At 35.4% G+C, this 16,517-nt stretch overlaps 1 protein-coding gene across 1 annotated transcript in view; it reads left to right on the top strand.

Moving 5' to 3' along the window:
• The window catches only part of PIP4P2 (phosphatidylinositol-4,5-bisphosphate 4-phosphatase 2), a 52,138-nt gene that overhangs the window by 23,380 nt on the left and 12,241 nt on the right, over positions 1-16,517 (top strand). The window contains exons 3-4 of the mRNA XM_017870340.1: positions 724-940; positions 10,827-10,879. Of these exons, the coding sequence (XP_017725829.1) occupies positions 724-940; positions 10,827-10,879 (270 nt within the window). The remainder of the gene's footprint in view (positions 1-723; positions 941-10,826; positions 10,880-16,517) is intronic.

The following is a 16,517-nucleotide window of genomic DNA, read 5'->3' as shown; positions in this document are numbered from 1 at the left end:
AGAGCGAGACTCCGCCTCAAAAAAAAAAAAATAATAATAATAATAATCAGTTAGTTTACTTTTGATATAATTAATCTTCACCTGCAAGTGTTTTAGTTATTTTTGTGTATCTCACTGTATGTTATACTAATCTCTGCTGAATGTATATGTGCATATAAATTCTGGAATTATTCACCCATGCCCAGTACCATTATGGATGTACCCAGATACAAGTGTGTAGAGGACTTACTTGTGTTTTTTTTTTTTCTGTGATCTCTCTGGCTTTTTGACCATTACATGAATCATGTACAGCCCTATCCAATGATAGACTAGAGAATAGAAATGAAAGGAGGATCCTGTTTTTTTTTTTTTTCATCTCTGATTAAATAGGCATCAAGGAATATCACACTGCTCAGAGAAATTTGGTTGTAACCTAGCCCTTCGGTGCCTTCATGGCACACAGATTTTTGTTGATGTAGAATATTTTTAACTTAGTCAGTCTTCTACCAGACTCAAGTTGGCTTCCTAGATAGGGAAGGGTAGCAACTGTTTTCTGATTTGAACTTCTAAAAACTTGGAAATGGCAGTTAAATGGTTGCCATTGATTAGGACCAATGCTATAATATATTGTTTCTGTCCCAAGTACAGAAAGACTCGTATTTTGCTTTTGAAAAACTGACTATTGCTACTCTCTGTAGTTTTGCCTCCAGCTTGACATTTAATTCACTTAATTTATAAAACAAGTATAACACATTTCATATTTCTGGCCTTATGTTGCAGGTTTTGCTCTCAATCCATTTGTGGGATAGTCAAGTTGTTTCCTTTCTCTTTTCATAGTAGACGGATAATTAACCTTGGCCCAGTAATGCTTATTTCTGAAGAACAACCAGCTCAACCTGCGTTGCCAATCCAACCAGAAGGTACAAGGGTCGTGTGTGGGCACTGTGGAAACACATTCCTGGTAAGTCACTGGACATTTGTTATTAATCTGTAAATAGAGATCATGATCTTACAGATTAGACCACTGGTCATAGTCTTACAGTTTTGTCCAAATGCAAATTAATCAAAATATTAAAATAGAGCCTTATTTAGGCAGACAATTAGAAGTGCAGCTAGGATATAGAGCATCTTCTGTGAACTAGATAAAAGGTACGTCCTCTGATAGGTCCAGTTGCAAAAAGGATCCGCTCCATGTAAGCCAATGAGAAATCGTGCCCAGGCTTAGTTCCATGGGCATCTTGGCTTGGTGAGCAGCCGAGTCTTAGCTCTGCTCTCACCTGCTCAACAGAGGTCAAAGTGCACAGTCTCATGCAGTAGATTTGCTTCATGGCTTCTAGATTCAGGAAAAATCGAATCATAGTTTATCAAAAATTTTCTGACTTTTGTAAATTATTCTTGGAGCAAAGGGAATTAACACTGTTACCCATAATTAGGTAAAACCATTAAATAAAGAATAAGAAAGTGTAAGTAATTTGATATGAGCAAAAGTTACAGAAGTTCTGTTTTACTACTTCTAACTTAAACTTAGTTTGATTTTTTTAAAGTTAAATTCATAATTAACTTACCCTGTCAGGAAGGATAAGGATAGGTTTTCTTTTATTGTTCAGCACATATAGGAGACAAAAGATTTTCTTTAGAACTTGAATATGAAAAATATTTATCGGAGTATACACATGGGAGTCTATAAACAAAAACTCTTGTCACTAAGACATGAATGGGCTTAAGAAAATATAAGTGGGCCGGGCGCGGTGGCTCAAGCCTGTAATCCCAGCACTTTGGGAGGCCAAGACGGGCGGATCACGAGGTCAGGAGATCGAGACCATCCTGGCTAACACGGTGAAACCCCGTCTCTACTAAAAAAAATACAAAAAATTAGCCAGGCGAGATGGCGGGCGCCTGTAGTCCCAGCTACTCGGGAGGCTGAGGCGAGAGAATGGCGTAAACCCGGGAGGCGGAGCTTGCAGTGAGCTGAGATCCGGCCACTGCACTCCAGCCTGGGCGACAGAGCGAGATTCCGTCTCAAAAAAAAAAAAAGAAAAGAAAATATAAGTGATTTGCTTTTTATTTGTAATTTTACTTTTATTAAAGAACTTTATGTATATAGTTCTAAATGTCAAATGGGACTGCAATCTTCTCATTTAGCTGACCCCCAGTTACTGTTCCTAAAATGCTTTCAACTCTTTTAGCTGCTTTATTGATAGTCACTTCTGTGTGTTTATTTTTTAATTTTTATTTATTTATTTATTTATTGAGATGAAGTCTCACTTTGTTGCCCAGGCTGGAGTACTGTGGTGTGATCTCAGCTCACTGCAACCCTTGCCTCCCAGGTTCAAGTGATTCTCCTGCCACAGCCTCCCAAGTAGCTGGGACTACAGGTGCACACCACCACACCTGGCTACTTTTTGTATTTATAGTAGAGATGGGGTTACACAAGGTTGGCCAGACTTCTCTGTGTTTAAATTGCTTGCTTATCCTTTTTCTATTTGATTAAGCAATTTTAGACATTACCCACTAACTAGTAAACTGCAAGATGAGAACTTAGCACTCATACTGCCCTCCCACTCATATTCCTTTCCTTGCTTTCATACTCCCAAATTGCAACATTTTGTTTAATTAATACTTAGTGCTTACAGTTTTTATGATTAGGTAATTTATGTTCACAGCTGAACCAAGCAATATGGTACATTTTTCTTGTGTATGGATTTTAACATTTTCTTGGACTTATAAATAATTGCCCCCTCCTTTGGATTTAATTTTCTATATGTAAATCATTCATTCTTCTCATATTCTTGTATAGAACTATAAAATACCTATTACTATAACTAAATGCATCAAGGAATCTATTATTTAGGCTTCCTGCTACATAGTTGTCATCCTTCCCTTCACCATCATCAGGAAAATTCCTTTTACCTCCTTCCTGTGTTGGATCCCATGCCATCCTCACAGTTCTTGGTTTATTCCTTCATTTTGGTGTAGCACATCTACTCTGCTTTCTGAGACAAGATGCAGGGAAATATATTTGAACTCTTTTTGTCTTAAGTAGTTTTTAATGTGATCTTACATTCACTTTATAATTTGTATAGCTATGCAATTCTAGGTTTCCAGTTGTCACCTTTCAGAAACTTAAAGTCTTTGTTCCATTGTTAAATGAGAAGATCAACTGCTATTGTGATACCTGATCCTTTTGATATGACATGTTTTTTCTTCTTTTTCTTTTTCCCCTTTCATTTTCTTCAGTGTTCTGAAATTTCTTTAGGCTGTGTCTTAGTGAGGGTCTTTTTGAACTCATCATTTAGATATTCAGTGGGCCCTGTTAATTGTCCATTCCATTTTTTTGTTTTTAATTTTGTTTTTTAAATATTATTTAGTGGGAAACTTCTTCATTATATCTCCTCATCTTAATTTAAAATTTTAATTTCAGATGATCTAACTTAATTCTTAATTTCTAGGAGCCTTTGTTTGTTCTCTGATTTTTTAATAGCATTCGTTTTTCATGACATCTTTGCAAAAAGTAAAGTAGAGGTTCCTCTTCAAAGACTGTCCTCCCTGTCTAATTAGGAGTAAATAGTAACTTTTCTTAGAAGCAAAATTTATTCAAAGACCTCTGCTAACATTCTTAAATATCTGCTAGCCGTAATAAAGAAATCAACGCACTTTATGTTCTTAGCTCCCACAATGTAGCCTAAATATTTGCGCTGGCATGATTATACTGGTCCAAGCAAGCATTAGGTCATAGCCTGTTCCTCTTTTTATTTGAAGGTGTTTTTATCTTTCTCAGAATTCCACAAGTTACTTCCTCCTTCCTTTGTTCTCCTCTGCCTTTGCCTGTTTTAAAAGTTCTAAGTTGCTAGCCAATCAAGACAAATACAGAATGTGAAGTCCCGTTCCAGCCAATGGAAACCAGACACAGCAGTTAAGGTAGACGCGTCAGGTTATAAGTGACCCTGACTTCTTTGTTCAGTGTACTCTTGTGGCAAAACTGCTGGCAAGTGTACCCTTTCTGCAGATAGTATAAAAATGGCCTCGCTGAGAAAATTAAATTTATGTTTAAGTGCTATTTCTTTATGGTACCAAAGAACAAGCATTTCAAACATCTTTCTGAAGCTATTAATTATATTTTTTCTGAGGTATTGTTCTTCTTCATGCCTTGTCTCTGTTTTCTCACTACTTTCTCTATTGGTTTTTCTTTTGATAGAAGTTTTACGCAGAAGTTTATATGAGAGCAAGTCACTGATTGGAGTTTCTATGTATGCAGGCAGGGGATAGGTGAAAACTTTCTCCTTCTCCTCCTCTCTCTCCTTCTCCCCCTCCTTCCACTCCCCCTTATCTTCTTCTTCCTCCTCCTCCTTTTCTTACTTTGTAAAGCTGTCAGCTATTAGTATCAATTGGTCTTTTTTTCTTTAGGGCAGATTTCTCTGGGGAAGGATCCTCTAATCTCTTGCAGGAGATAGGCCTGAGAGACAGCCTTTTAGGAGCTAAGAGAGGTAATAGGGGTGAAGCTCTTACCCACTTTTCAGACAGTAGACATTAATTGAATTTTAGAGCAACTTTTTTTCTTGCCTTCTTCTGTGCCCGGTGTTCCTGGTCCACAAGCTCTGTAGTACAATTTCTCTATAGAATAAATAATTCTTCTCTTAATGTATTGGGGAAGGGTGATTTTCTGGTTTTGTGAGAATTTACAATCAATACTTCTGTGTTTTTTCCAGCTTTATTGGTTTATATTTGACAAACAGAAATTGTATATTTGAGGTGTACAGCCTAATGTTTTGATATACATCTATATTGTGAAATGATTACCACAATCAAGTTAATTAGCATTTTGATTACCGTGTGTGTGTGTGTGTGTGTGTGTGTGTGTCTTTGTGGTAAAAACACTAAAGATCTACCTTCTTAGTAAATTTCAAGTATATAATACAATATTGTTAACTATAGTCACTATATTGTACGTCAGATCTTCAGAAATTATTCAGCCTGCCTAACTGAGACTTTGTACTCTTTGACTAAAATCTCCCCATTCCTTACCCACCTCAGTGCCTGGCAACCACCATTCTACTCTCTGCTTCTATGAATTAAACTGTTTTACATTCCACATATAGGCATGATCATGCAATGTTTGTCTTCCGTGTCAGGCTTATCTCACTTAGCACAGTATCTTCCAGGTTAATATATGTTGTTACAAATGGCAAAATTTCCTTCTTTTTAACACTAAATAATATTTCGTTGTATGCATATACCACAATTTCTTTATCCATCCATGGAGATTTGGTTGTTTCCGTATCTTGATTTTTATGAATAATGCTGCAGTGAACTTGGGACTGTGATACTCCTACTTTATCCTTATCCCAACCTCTACCTTTAAAAGTATAGGTCAGCAATAGCTGACCTATTCTGGGTCTTTCAGTGTGAAGCAGCCTGCCATCATTGACTTATCTCTCTGTAGATAGTTAAGTTTCAACATCCTTTTCACTAAGTGAGTTGCGAAGGCCATCTGCTTTCCATTGTCCAAAAATTTGAAGTCATATTCCATCTTTTTTTATCCTTATGGTATTATACATTTCAAAATTCATTTACTATTATTCTAGTCAGGTTTGAAAAAAAATGGAAATGCATGCATTTATTCAATTTACTATATTTAACCAGAATTGCTAAGATTTTTCTGATTTAGTAGGGTAAGTCTCCTATGTTACATTTATATATTATTGATTAAATCCGTGACTAAGTACATAAATTAGAAAATATACTTAGTGGGGATAGGTAACAACTTTCTTTTTAAAAAAATCACTATAGGCTGGGCATGGTGGCTCATGCTTGATATTCCAGTGCTTTGAGAGACCAACATGGGAGGCTCGCTTGAGACCAGGAGTTTGAGACTAGCTTGGGCAGCACAGAGAGACCCCACCTCTACAAAAAAATTTAAAAATTAGCCAGGGGTAGTGGCATGCACCTATAGTCCTAGCTACTCAGGAGATTGAGGTGGGAGGATTACCTGAGCCCAGGAGTTAGAGGTTGCAGCAAGCTATGTTCATACCACTGCATTCCAGCCTGGGTGATAGAATGAGACCCTCTCTCTAAAATAAATAAATAAAAATCAGTATATACTGATTTAATATAAGCTAAGACACTCTATAGTTACCAATAGATATTAAATGAATTAACTACATTAAATATATAAAGCATATTTGTTATTTTCTTTTTCATATGTGAACAAACTTTTGAAAGTAACACTTTTAAAATCTTCAATATAGATTTGTTTCAACCTACTTCTGGAGATCTCCCTTCCACAGCTACCTTGCATTCTTTCCTGTTATGTTTTATATTCCAAATATTTGCCATGGATAATCCTTGTAGCCACGTTACAAAAGGAATGATTTTATTTATTCAATTATATATATTGAGTGTGTACCAGGCACTGAGCTAGGTGCTAGGGAAACAGTGGTGAACAGGAAGCATAGTCTCTGCTTTCATGAAATTTTCTAACCTGATAGGAGACGAATGGATAGCAAAGACACAAGCCTGAAAAAGCACAAGGCTAGAATTTCGGCTTTTATTTTTCAGGAAAGTGATGATGATAGTCAAGAATAGAATAAAGAATTTGACAGAGAATTGACTGTATTAATTGGGTAGAAAAGGGAATGAAGAAAAAAGAACAATAAAAAAGACAATTGTTATAAAGGTTTATATTTAATTTTTAGAATCATCTGGTAATGAATTCTAGAGAATGATCTAAATTGAGAGTTTAGATAGATATGTATGTACCATGGTTTTATTATTTTAAAAGTAATTTATACATTTAGATATTTTTCCCTAAGAAGAAAATTACTAAAGTAATGTGCAAGCCAGAGACTGACTTCTAAAGCTGGCTCTGTCAGGGACTAACTTCTAAAGCTGGCTCTTCCTTACTTAACATTCAGTGCAGGCAAGTGAATCATATTATCATATTAGCAGAGTAATTATGATTTGAAACTTTAATTCTTTAGCAAGAAAAGATGTTTTGGATTAAAATATAGTATTTAAAGATGATTTCAAAATTTTCTAGAAAATAGAGTTTTTGATGATTAGGGGAACACTGTACACACCTATAGGAGACGTATTGGTTACTTTTGACAGTTTTGGATTAATGAGGGATGCTCAGTGTTATGAAGAATACACTGACTACAAAGTTCTTGGAGCCTTATCCTTATTATTATGCTGATCTTGAATAATCTTATATTCTTCATAATATGTTATTTGCCCTTCACACTGCTAATTATTAGGTTAATTCATTTACTCATTTCCTACTTTGTTTTAGACTTAGCTTGCAAGGTTCAAAGCAATTGAGATAAGTTACAAAGATACATTAAATTCAATATGATTGAAAATAAAATGTGAAAAAAATCAGGAAAAATAATAAGTAGGGCAGAAAAAAAAACCTGAAGTCATGCATAATATAAGTATGCTAATATTTAGTCTAATACAGTTGATAAAATTAGGCTGAATCTTAGCTGAGTTTTCTAGAGTCAAAGAAAAGAAAATATGACCTGTGACAAAATATTCAAGATATTTTATTGAAAAGATCACATAGGAAATACTTTTCCTGAAACAATGAGCTCTCTCTCCTGCAAGAGAATTCTCTCAAGGATTAAGATAAAAGAACTATTGTATGTGACAAAGCTTTTATTATTTTAAAATAATTTATACTTAAAATAATTTAATTTTGATATTTAACCCCGGAAAAAAACACAATTGCTAAAGTAATATACAATCTAGAGAATAGCTTCTCTATATTCTCACAGCTTCCTTCTGTTTATAATAACATCTTTTAATATACCAGTGTTATAATGCTGAAGTTAAATTTTTTAGGAATTCACAATATTTACACTATTCATATCACAGCCTATCTGGGACCATAGATAAATTTAGAAAAGCTAGATTTGTGTCTTCCAAAGTGTATTCAATGGCAAATTCATTTTATAGGTTAGTCCAGGTGTTTGTGAGTAAAGAGTTGTATATTCATTGGGAATTGCTAGGATTAAAAAAATTAAACAGAATTTAAAATAGGATATTCTTTAGCAGTTTTAGCATATACCATTGTATATATTTAAGAGGGAGTTTTTATATTGTATGTCCAAACATTTTTTACCCTCCAAACCATTTTGAGATCATTTCGCCTGAGTGGTGATTTGAAGGGCATTGTTTGAAAAATAATTTCCCAGAAGAATGAATTGACGTTTAAAGCTTTTAGCTAGTTCTCCATGAATGCAAAGAAGTTTCTTAATACAGCTGAACAGCAGAGTTTACTATTACTTTTCTGTAGGGCCCATGGTCTCTGTTGCTGATGAAAGGCGTATCCAGGTACTTTGTCAATCAACACTGACTGAGGGTTGTTGTTCTTTAATAAAAGAGAACACAACTTGGTTCAAAGTTTACCCTGAAGTGGCCCAATTTAGTACCTTCAGGCAGGATCAGACTTTTTTCATTTGTATCTAGGGACAAATGGGTGCCATAGCATGGGGGGATAACAGTTTTAACTTGAACATATTTCAAAGTGTTACCAGTTGCCTATTGTATCTATGTATCTGTGTGTGTATGTATGTATGTATGTATGTATCTATCTGTCTATCTATCTATCTGTCTATCTCGGTAAGATACTATAAAATTAAATTAGTAGTTTTAAGCAATATAGCTTTTTTTTTTTTTTTTAACAAATCTTCTAAGATTAGTTCCAAAATATATCTTGGGGAAACTCAATTTATCCATTACATGTTATAGAATAGTTAGAAATAAGTCAAATATTAGAAGATCTCTTCTAAAAATGATTGGGTTTTAGAGAAGTTGCTTTTAATCTTGCTGATATAATTAAGATTTTTTTTTTTGGTCTAATGGGACTTAAGGTCTGACAATAAAATTTTAAGAATCCAGAGGCCAGATTTTAGATGAGAGAACAGTACTAAGTCAACTTCTTTTCCAAAGCATAAGAATTGGTGTTCATTTGGATAAATTATAAGAAAATTATTCTAATAATAGATGCTTTTGTTATTAGTCTGCTCCATTTAAGTGAGTACTTGCAGATAACAGCAAAACCAGATGTGGTAGGTTGCTGGCAATGTAATACATTAATTACAGAATAAAGTCCCCACTGTTTGTCAGTTATCATTGATTTTATCATGCATAATTTGTGTTAAAATGAAGAACACTATAAAATGGTAACAGTGGACTAAACAGTCTCCTCAGGGGTCATCTGAAATACTGAAATTCCTATGTTAGTCTGTTAGCCTTAAGTCTTGGATTTTGAGTTACTCTTGACTCAAAGGTTTCATAATTGCCTTCTCAAACCAGTTTGCTTCTTTTAACTATGAAAAACTTAAATTTGTTATTTATAAATAACATTTGAAATGACATCACAAGTTCAGTAACTATCCTAAGCCTATTACAGAAACATAAAAAAGCACTTAATAGTTCTATATTCTTCCACTGCTTAATGTTCTGTACCAATTTCTGCAGAAATCTATATTAGTATCTGTTTAGCACATTAACTCAAGAATTTTTACTTTAAGAGCAGTTTTAAAATAAATCAACTTTTACAAATTGATATTATAAGTAATTCTGTCATTATAAGTAATGAGAGAAATACTCACTCTTGTTGAAAAATAAGTGCCCTTGGTTTGACATTTGCAGATGTTTAAAAATAATCATTTTGTAAAGAGAGTGAACATTCATGTGAAGTTTTATTTCTCTTTAATTTATCTTGGGACTGTATGTTCCCGTTGTGACTAAAAGAGATCATAACAAGGTTAACTAAATTTCATGATATTTGAAATAAAAATGAAGAGAAAGGAGTTTAGGAAACCCAAATTTATATGTTCTTTTCTTTAATCATAAAAGAAAAAAGTATGCATCAGATATTTTCTAAAAGATATCTTCTATTGTGTGGAAAATGTTTGAATATCCACAAGTTATTGAAACCCCTGTATCTAGAATTTGAGCCTTCTGAAAAGAAAAATTGATGGCCTAGATTCCCAAATGAAACTTAATTTTAATAAAAATAAGTTGTTTTGATGATAAACTGCCAAGGCACTTAAAGAAAATTTCCCAAAACTATCAAGGAAATATACCCTTTATAAGGAGGTATATAGAAAAGCAAACAAGATAGAAGAAGATTGTTAGAAAGTCATTGAACAAAATGTATTTCATGGGATAAAGATTTACTTTAAATTTATATTGCATATTCTTTAAAGACTATCTATAACCAGTAAGTCATTTCAAGTATCTGAATAACATTCATGTGAGGAAGGTAGCACATTTATTACTTACACTTACAGGAAGAAAATTGTATTAAGCAGTATGTTTTTGTTATATTGTATAGGCAACGACAGAACAGAAAACAGTTCCCGACTTCAGTACTACCTATATCTAATTCGTTTAGTTTATGTACTTAGTGAGTTTCTCACATAAGTAGAATAGTTTAATTTTAGTAATGAATCTAAATATTCAAGTATTTGAAAGGCCAGCCCTGAAGACTTAAATAAAAATAACTTTGATGGTATATGAAATATGTTTTTATTCCCTGGAAGTGAACTGAGACTTACTGAACAAGATGACCCCAATTATATTACATTCAGTATTCATGTAAAGCAAACCTAGATTACGTCAAAGCATTGGAAAAGTCATGGGAACTATTTCAGAGGAGGATCCCAAACTGTATTTTAAGAGAGGGAGAGAAGCGTTGGAGGGAAAAGCTCGTGTAACCGTGAGAAGGTGATTGCTTCGGTTGTGAACCCTGATGACATTTAAAGGAAAAGAAATGTCTTATCAGATTGGATAGTTTTCAGTTGTTTTCTTTTCAATTCCTCTCTTTATTTATTTTACAGTGGATGGAACTGAGGTTCAACACTCTGGCAAAATGCCCACACTGCAAGAAAATGTAAGTTCCCTACCATTGGAAATACTATTGGGAAATACTTAAGACGAATTTGAAGAGTTCAGAATTTTCACTTAAGTAGATTTTGATTTTAAGACATGCTGTGAAGTGAATGCATGCCAATATATTTATGCTTTTAAGACTAAAACAAGACATCCTAAAACAAATATATCCCATTTTGAAATTAAAATGATTAGGCTTGATTATCATCCCCTAAAGGAAAATCAATTTCTATTATGAGAAGTGAAATTGCTAAAATTATCAGTAACCTGGTTAGGAGATTATAATCCATTACAAATAATCCAACATTTACATTAATCAAATGGGCTGTAATCTAGGAGAAAACTCAAATTGTTCTGGACTTCATAATTAGGTGATTGTTAGCCTTTTTCATCTCCTGCCTAATAAGATTATTACTGATGGCAACGTTTATATAATTATTTGTCTATCTTAACAATTTAGCCTATTTCTCTCTATTTCTAAATGATGTACCTGATGAAAATAATATAAGACAATATAAAATGAAAAATAATAGAAGATATTTTGATTAAACACATTTTATGGCATTGGTGTTGGGGGTCCCAAGACTACACCAAGGTTCCTTGGTTTTCTACAGGGACTCATATAAATTAATATAGAGTTGTACTCACAGATATGATTTATTATAGCAAAAGTATGCAAAGCAGAATCAGCAAAGGGAAAAGGCAGATGGAGCAAAGTCTGGAGGAAACTAGGGACAAGATTCCAAGAGGCCCCTCCCAGTGAAGTATCCCAGCAGTGAATTATTACCATGCATGTATCATGTTGTCTACCGGGAGGCTCATTAGAGGCTTAGTACCCAATGTTTCTACTGGCGCTGGTTACACAGGCACCTCCTATCTAGCACACACCAAAATTCCAAATTCCTCTTTGAACGGAATTTATGTTTAGCATAAACCATACTGTTTACTCAAACAATTTATGCATAATAAGCCACTCTTAACAGTTACAGAGTGATGGGAATTTTCCCCAAATCTAAATTTCTAGATGCCAGCTAAGGGCCAACCTTACAAGCAGGGCTTTCTAAGGTTAGCAGTCTCAGGCCTGCTGTGTTAACTCTTTTCTGCACAGCATCTATTTTGATAATAATATTACAATTTAAAAAATTATTGTTATCCTCTTATATATGTGAATTATAACTTAAGCAAAGTAAATTAAACTGGAATGCTTAGACAATTCAATTTTTATTATTGAAAATAAGAGGTTTGAAATAATATTCATTTTTTAATTTGTGTGATCCTTAGTATGATATAAATACCTTATCTACATTGAGAGTTGAGAAATCCCAAGAATGGTTTCTAGGAGAAGGTAATTAAAAGTATTTGAAAAGTAGAATATGTGTAGCAAAATATCTCTATCTCTGCTAGATCTGATTTCAACTAAATCTAGCTCTATAAGAATAACTTCTTCACAGCATGTTTTAGCTTATAAAAAAAGTTTCTTTTTTATTTGTGAAAATAATCATGCTAATTCCTTACTGAATCCAATAGAAGTCTGTACATGGAGAAGCAAAGTGGATAAACCCTTAATACGTGCACAAAATAATATATGTGTACTTGAGGGACACATCCATACTCCCCCTTCCAAAGTATGTGAATATGCATATGGATGATACATATTTCTGGGTATTATCTGTATTTTCATAAAAATGTACAAAATTAAATTGCAAATATATTCACAAAGAACATTAAAATGGAAATAAAGATCTTATGGAAAAGAAAAGGCAGAGACTTTTTTTTGTTGTTGAGACAGAGTCTAGCTCTGTTGCCAAGTGGCACAATCTCAGCTCACTGCAACCTCCACCTCCCAGGTTCAAGCAATTATCCTGCCTCAGCCTCCCAAGTAACTGGGACTACAGGCACCTGCCACCGCTCCTGGCTAATTTTTGTATTAGTAGAGGCAGGGTTTCACCATTTTGGCCAGGCTGGTCTCGAACCCCTGACCTCAGGTGATTCACCCATCTCGGCCTCCCAAAGTGCTGAGAATACAGACATGAGCTACTGCGCCTGGCCTGGCGGAGACCTCTGTGGTTAGCTGACTGTGTGCTAAACAGAGTGATATTGCTTTATATATACATATATATTAGCTGTAATCTTTATAACAATCCTGTAATACAGGGATTATTTTTGTAATTTTAGGTTAAGGATTTTGCTCAAGGGACTTTCTTGGTTAATTATTTTCATACAATGGCAATATTTTTACTAATAAAGAAGTATTGAATGTCTGAATACTCTGATTTGTTAAAATATCACAAGAGAGTGTATTAATATAAAGAAGAATTTGTATCAACTACTTAGGGAACAACTTACATAGAAATTCACATGGAATAAATCAGCTTAAACATTCTAAGAGGAAGGTCTGTAGAATCAGAGTCACATGCTAAACATGGGAGGCCTCGGAGCATTCATTACTTATTTGCCTGCAAATACTGTTATCACATGGACACTCCTAGCTGGTATCTAGATTTCTTTTCTTTTTGAATGTTCTCCTTCATAACAAAATGATGGGTCATCTGTTGGAGTAAGATTCTGAGACAGAATTTTATTTCTTTAAACACAAATATCCTAAAATTAGTTTTAAGTTACAGAAGTTGGTACATTTATTACTATGAAGCAAGTGTGTTATGTGCTTTTATCTCACAAAATGTGTGGGGAAAGCTTCCCCTAGAGCCAAAGAGCGAGGGGCATTTTCTCTTATTGCTATTTCTTACTCGAATGGTAGCTGGTACTATGGTAGCTACAGGTGATGTTGTTCTTTTAATTAGGTGGCTTGTGGCCACTGCCAGACTGAAGGTGTACTTGTAGCATTCTGAAATACAGTTTGGACTGTTTCCATGTAAATGTTATAATGGACATATGACTAGTAGAGACATTGATTTAATCAGTGATAATTATCATTGAATATCATTTCTTTTACATCACTGATGTACTCTTTTGTGAATCACCTCCTGCCGTTTTAAACAATAGTGGACTTATTCTCAAGTGTTATCCTTTTATTTTGCCGTCTAGTGTTATATTTTATAATTATTCATTAATTCAGCAAACAATTCTGTGCTAAGTACTGGTTGCTTGAAATAAAAGACATAATCTCGCCTTCAAGGAATTTAGTCTTGTGGGCATAGTGGGGAGAATAGTTAATTACTATAAAGTTTTAAGGGCTTTGAAAGAGGTATGACCAGAATGCTCTGCTTTGAAGAGTCCCTAATCCAGATTAGAGGGAAAGGGATCCTGAGTAAAGGTTTTCAGAAGGGAGTGATATATGAACTAAGTTATAAAAGATGAGTGAGAATTGTGTGAAAAAGAGGGTGGGATAATACACTGTAGAAGGAGCTACCTGTGCGAAGGTACAAAGGAGTCAGAGTGTAGATGTACTAGTAAGGAAATGGAATGGATAGGACTGAATGTGAAGGGATGAGAGAGAGAGATTGGGATCAAGAATGACCCTATTTCTGAGAGGCCGTAGAACCATTCACTGAGACAGGAAATGCAGGATCTAGAAGAAATGTGTCTGGCAGATGATAAATTCATTTTCAATGTATTAGATATAGAATAGTAGGTTTGCTAGATTGGTTAATCATCATTCCATCTGTCTGCTTTTCAAAGCAGCAATCTTGGATCAATATAGCCATGGCTTCTCCATTCCCCTACCAAGATAACTGAGAGTTGAAAGAATTCTGTATTGATCAGATCTTTACAAATGTATAGCTTTGTAATTTATCTAAATTGCTCTATATTCCTAAGTGTCCTTGATTGACTCCCCATTTCCCAAAACAGCTATCTCCACATATGTACTATTCCTCCTAAACCCCCACCTAACCCCACCTCAGTACCCCCAACTCTCCAAGTCTCATCCAATGAATTTCCTCCTATCTCTGAAATAATTGAGGCTATCTGTGAATTCTCTCATTTTTGTACTTCATACTCATAAACCTCTCTAACCATACTCACTTCATTTCCTCTTCTCAAAGGGATGCAGGTCTCTTCTTTCCAAGGCTTACACCTTCATTTGATTATTGCACCCCATTCTCTCTGGAGTAAGGCACAATTAGCCATCCGTCCCCAGTGGGTCACTGAATTTGCTCTAATGAAATTCACATCCCAATGATAAATTCCAATATTTTGATTCTCATTCTGCTTGTTTTCTCTGTAGCATTTTATACTATTGATCATCCTAGGCGTGCTGATTAATTTTAGGTGTCAACTTGACTGGATTAAGGAATGTCTAAAGAAATGGTAAAGCATTACCTCTGGATATGTCTAAGAGGGTGTTTCTAGAGGAGACACGTGTGTAAATCAGTGGACTGATGGAGAAGATCTGCCCTCAATGTGAGCGGGTACCATCCAATTGGCTGGGGGCCCGATAGAAAAAAGAAAAGGCAGTGGAAAGGCGATTTTCACTCTTCTGGAACTTGGACACTCTTTTCCTGCCCTTAAACATCAGAACTCCAGGCTCTCTGGCCTTTGGACTCCGGGACGTACACCAGTGGTTCCTCAGCTCCTCAGACCTTCCTCCTCAGACTGAGAATTTCACCACTGGCTTCCCTGATTCTGAGGCTTTTGGACTTAGACTGAGCCACACTACCAACAGTCCAGGGTTTCCAGCTTACAGATCGATCCCCTGTTGCAAGACTTCTCAGCCTCAATAATCCCGGTAGCCAATTTCCTTAATAAATTGCCTCTTATCTATTCTATCTATCAATCAATCAATCAATCAATCATCTATCTCCTATTGGTTCTGGCTTTCTGGAGAACCCTGACTAATACAATGGTTTCTTTTTTCTTTTTTTTTTTTTTGGAGACAGAGTCTCGCTCTGTCGCCCAGACTGGAGTGCAGTGGCGCAATCTGGGCTCACTGCAAGCTCTGCCTCCCGGGTTCACGCCATTCTCCTGCTTCAACTGCCTTAGCTTTCCCAAGTAGCTGGGACTACAGGCGCCCGCCACCATGCCCGGCTAATTTTTTGTATTTTTAGTAGAGACGGGGTTTCACTGTGTTAGCCAGGATGGTCTCAATCTCCTGACCTCGTGATCCGCCCGCCTCGGCCTCCCAAAGTGCTGAGATTACAGGCGTGAGCCACCGCGCCCGGCCTACAATGGTTTCTTTTCCTTAAAATTTGTTTTCTTGGTATTCCATGTATATGTGCCACATTTTCTTATTCCAGTCTGTCAGTAATGGACATTTGGGTTGATTCCAAGTCTTTGCTATTGTGAATAGTGCCGCAATAAACACACGTGTGCATATGTCTTTATAGCAGCATGATTTATAATCCTTTGGGTATATACCCAGTAATGGGATGGCCGGGTCATATGGTACTTCTGCAGCCATAAAAAAGGATGAGTTTGTGTCCTTTGTAGGGACGTGGATGCAGCTGGAAACCATCATTCTCAGCAAGCTATCGCAAGAACAGAAAACCAAACACCGCATGTTCCCACTCACAGGTGGGAACTGAACAATGAGATCACTTGGACTCGGGAAGGGGAACATCACACACTGGGGCCTATCAAATGACGAGTTGATGGGTGCAGCACACCAACATGGCACAAGTATACATATGTAACAAACCTGCACGTTATGCACATGTACCCTAGAACTTAAAGTATAATAA

The sequence above is a fragment of the Rhinopithecus bieti genome, unplaced genomic scaffold, assembly GCF_001698545.2.
Source record: "Rhinopithecus bieti isolate Rb0 unplaced genomic scaffold, ASM169854v2 scaffold_5179, whole genome shotgun sequence".
NCBI classification, from domain to species: domain Eukaryota; kingdom Metazoa; phylum Chordata; class Mammalia; order Primates; family Cercopithecidae; genus Rhinopithecus; species Rhinopithecus bieti.
The sequence above is the reverse complement of the archived record's forward strand: the minus strand, read 5'-3'. Positions and strand labels throughout refer to the sequence as shown.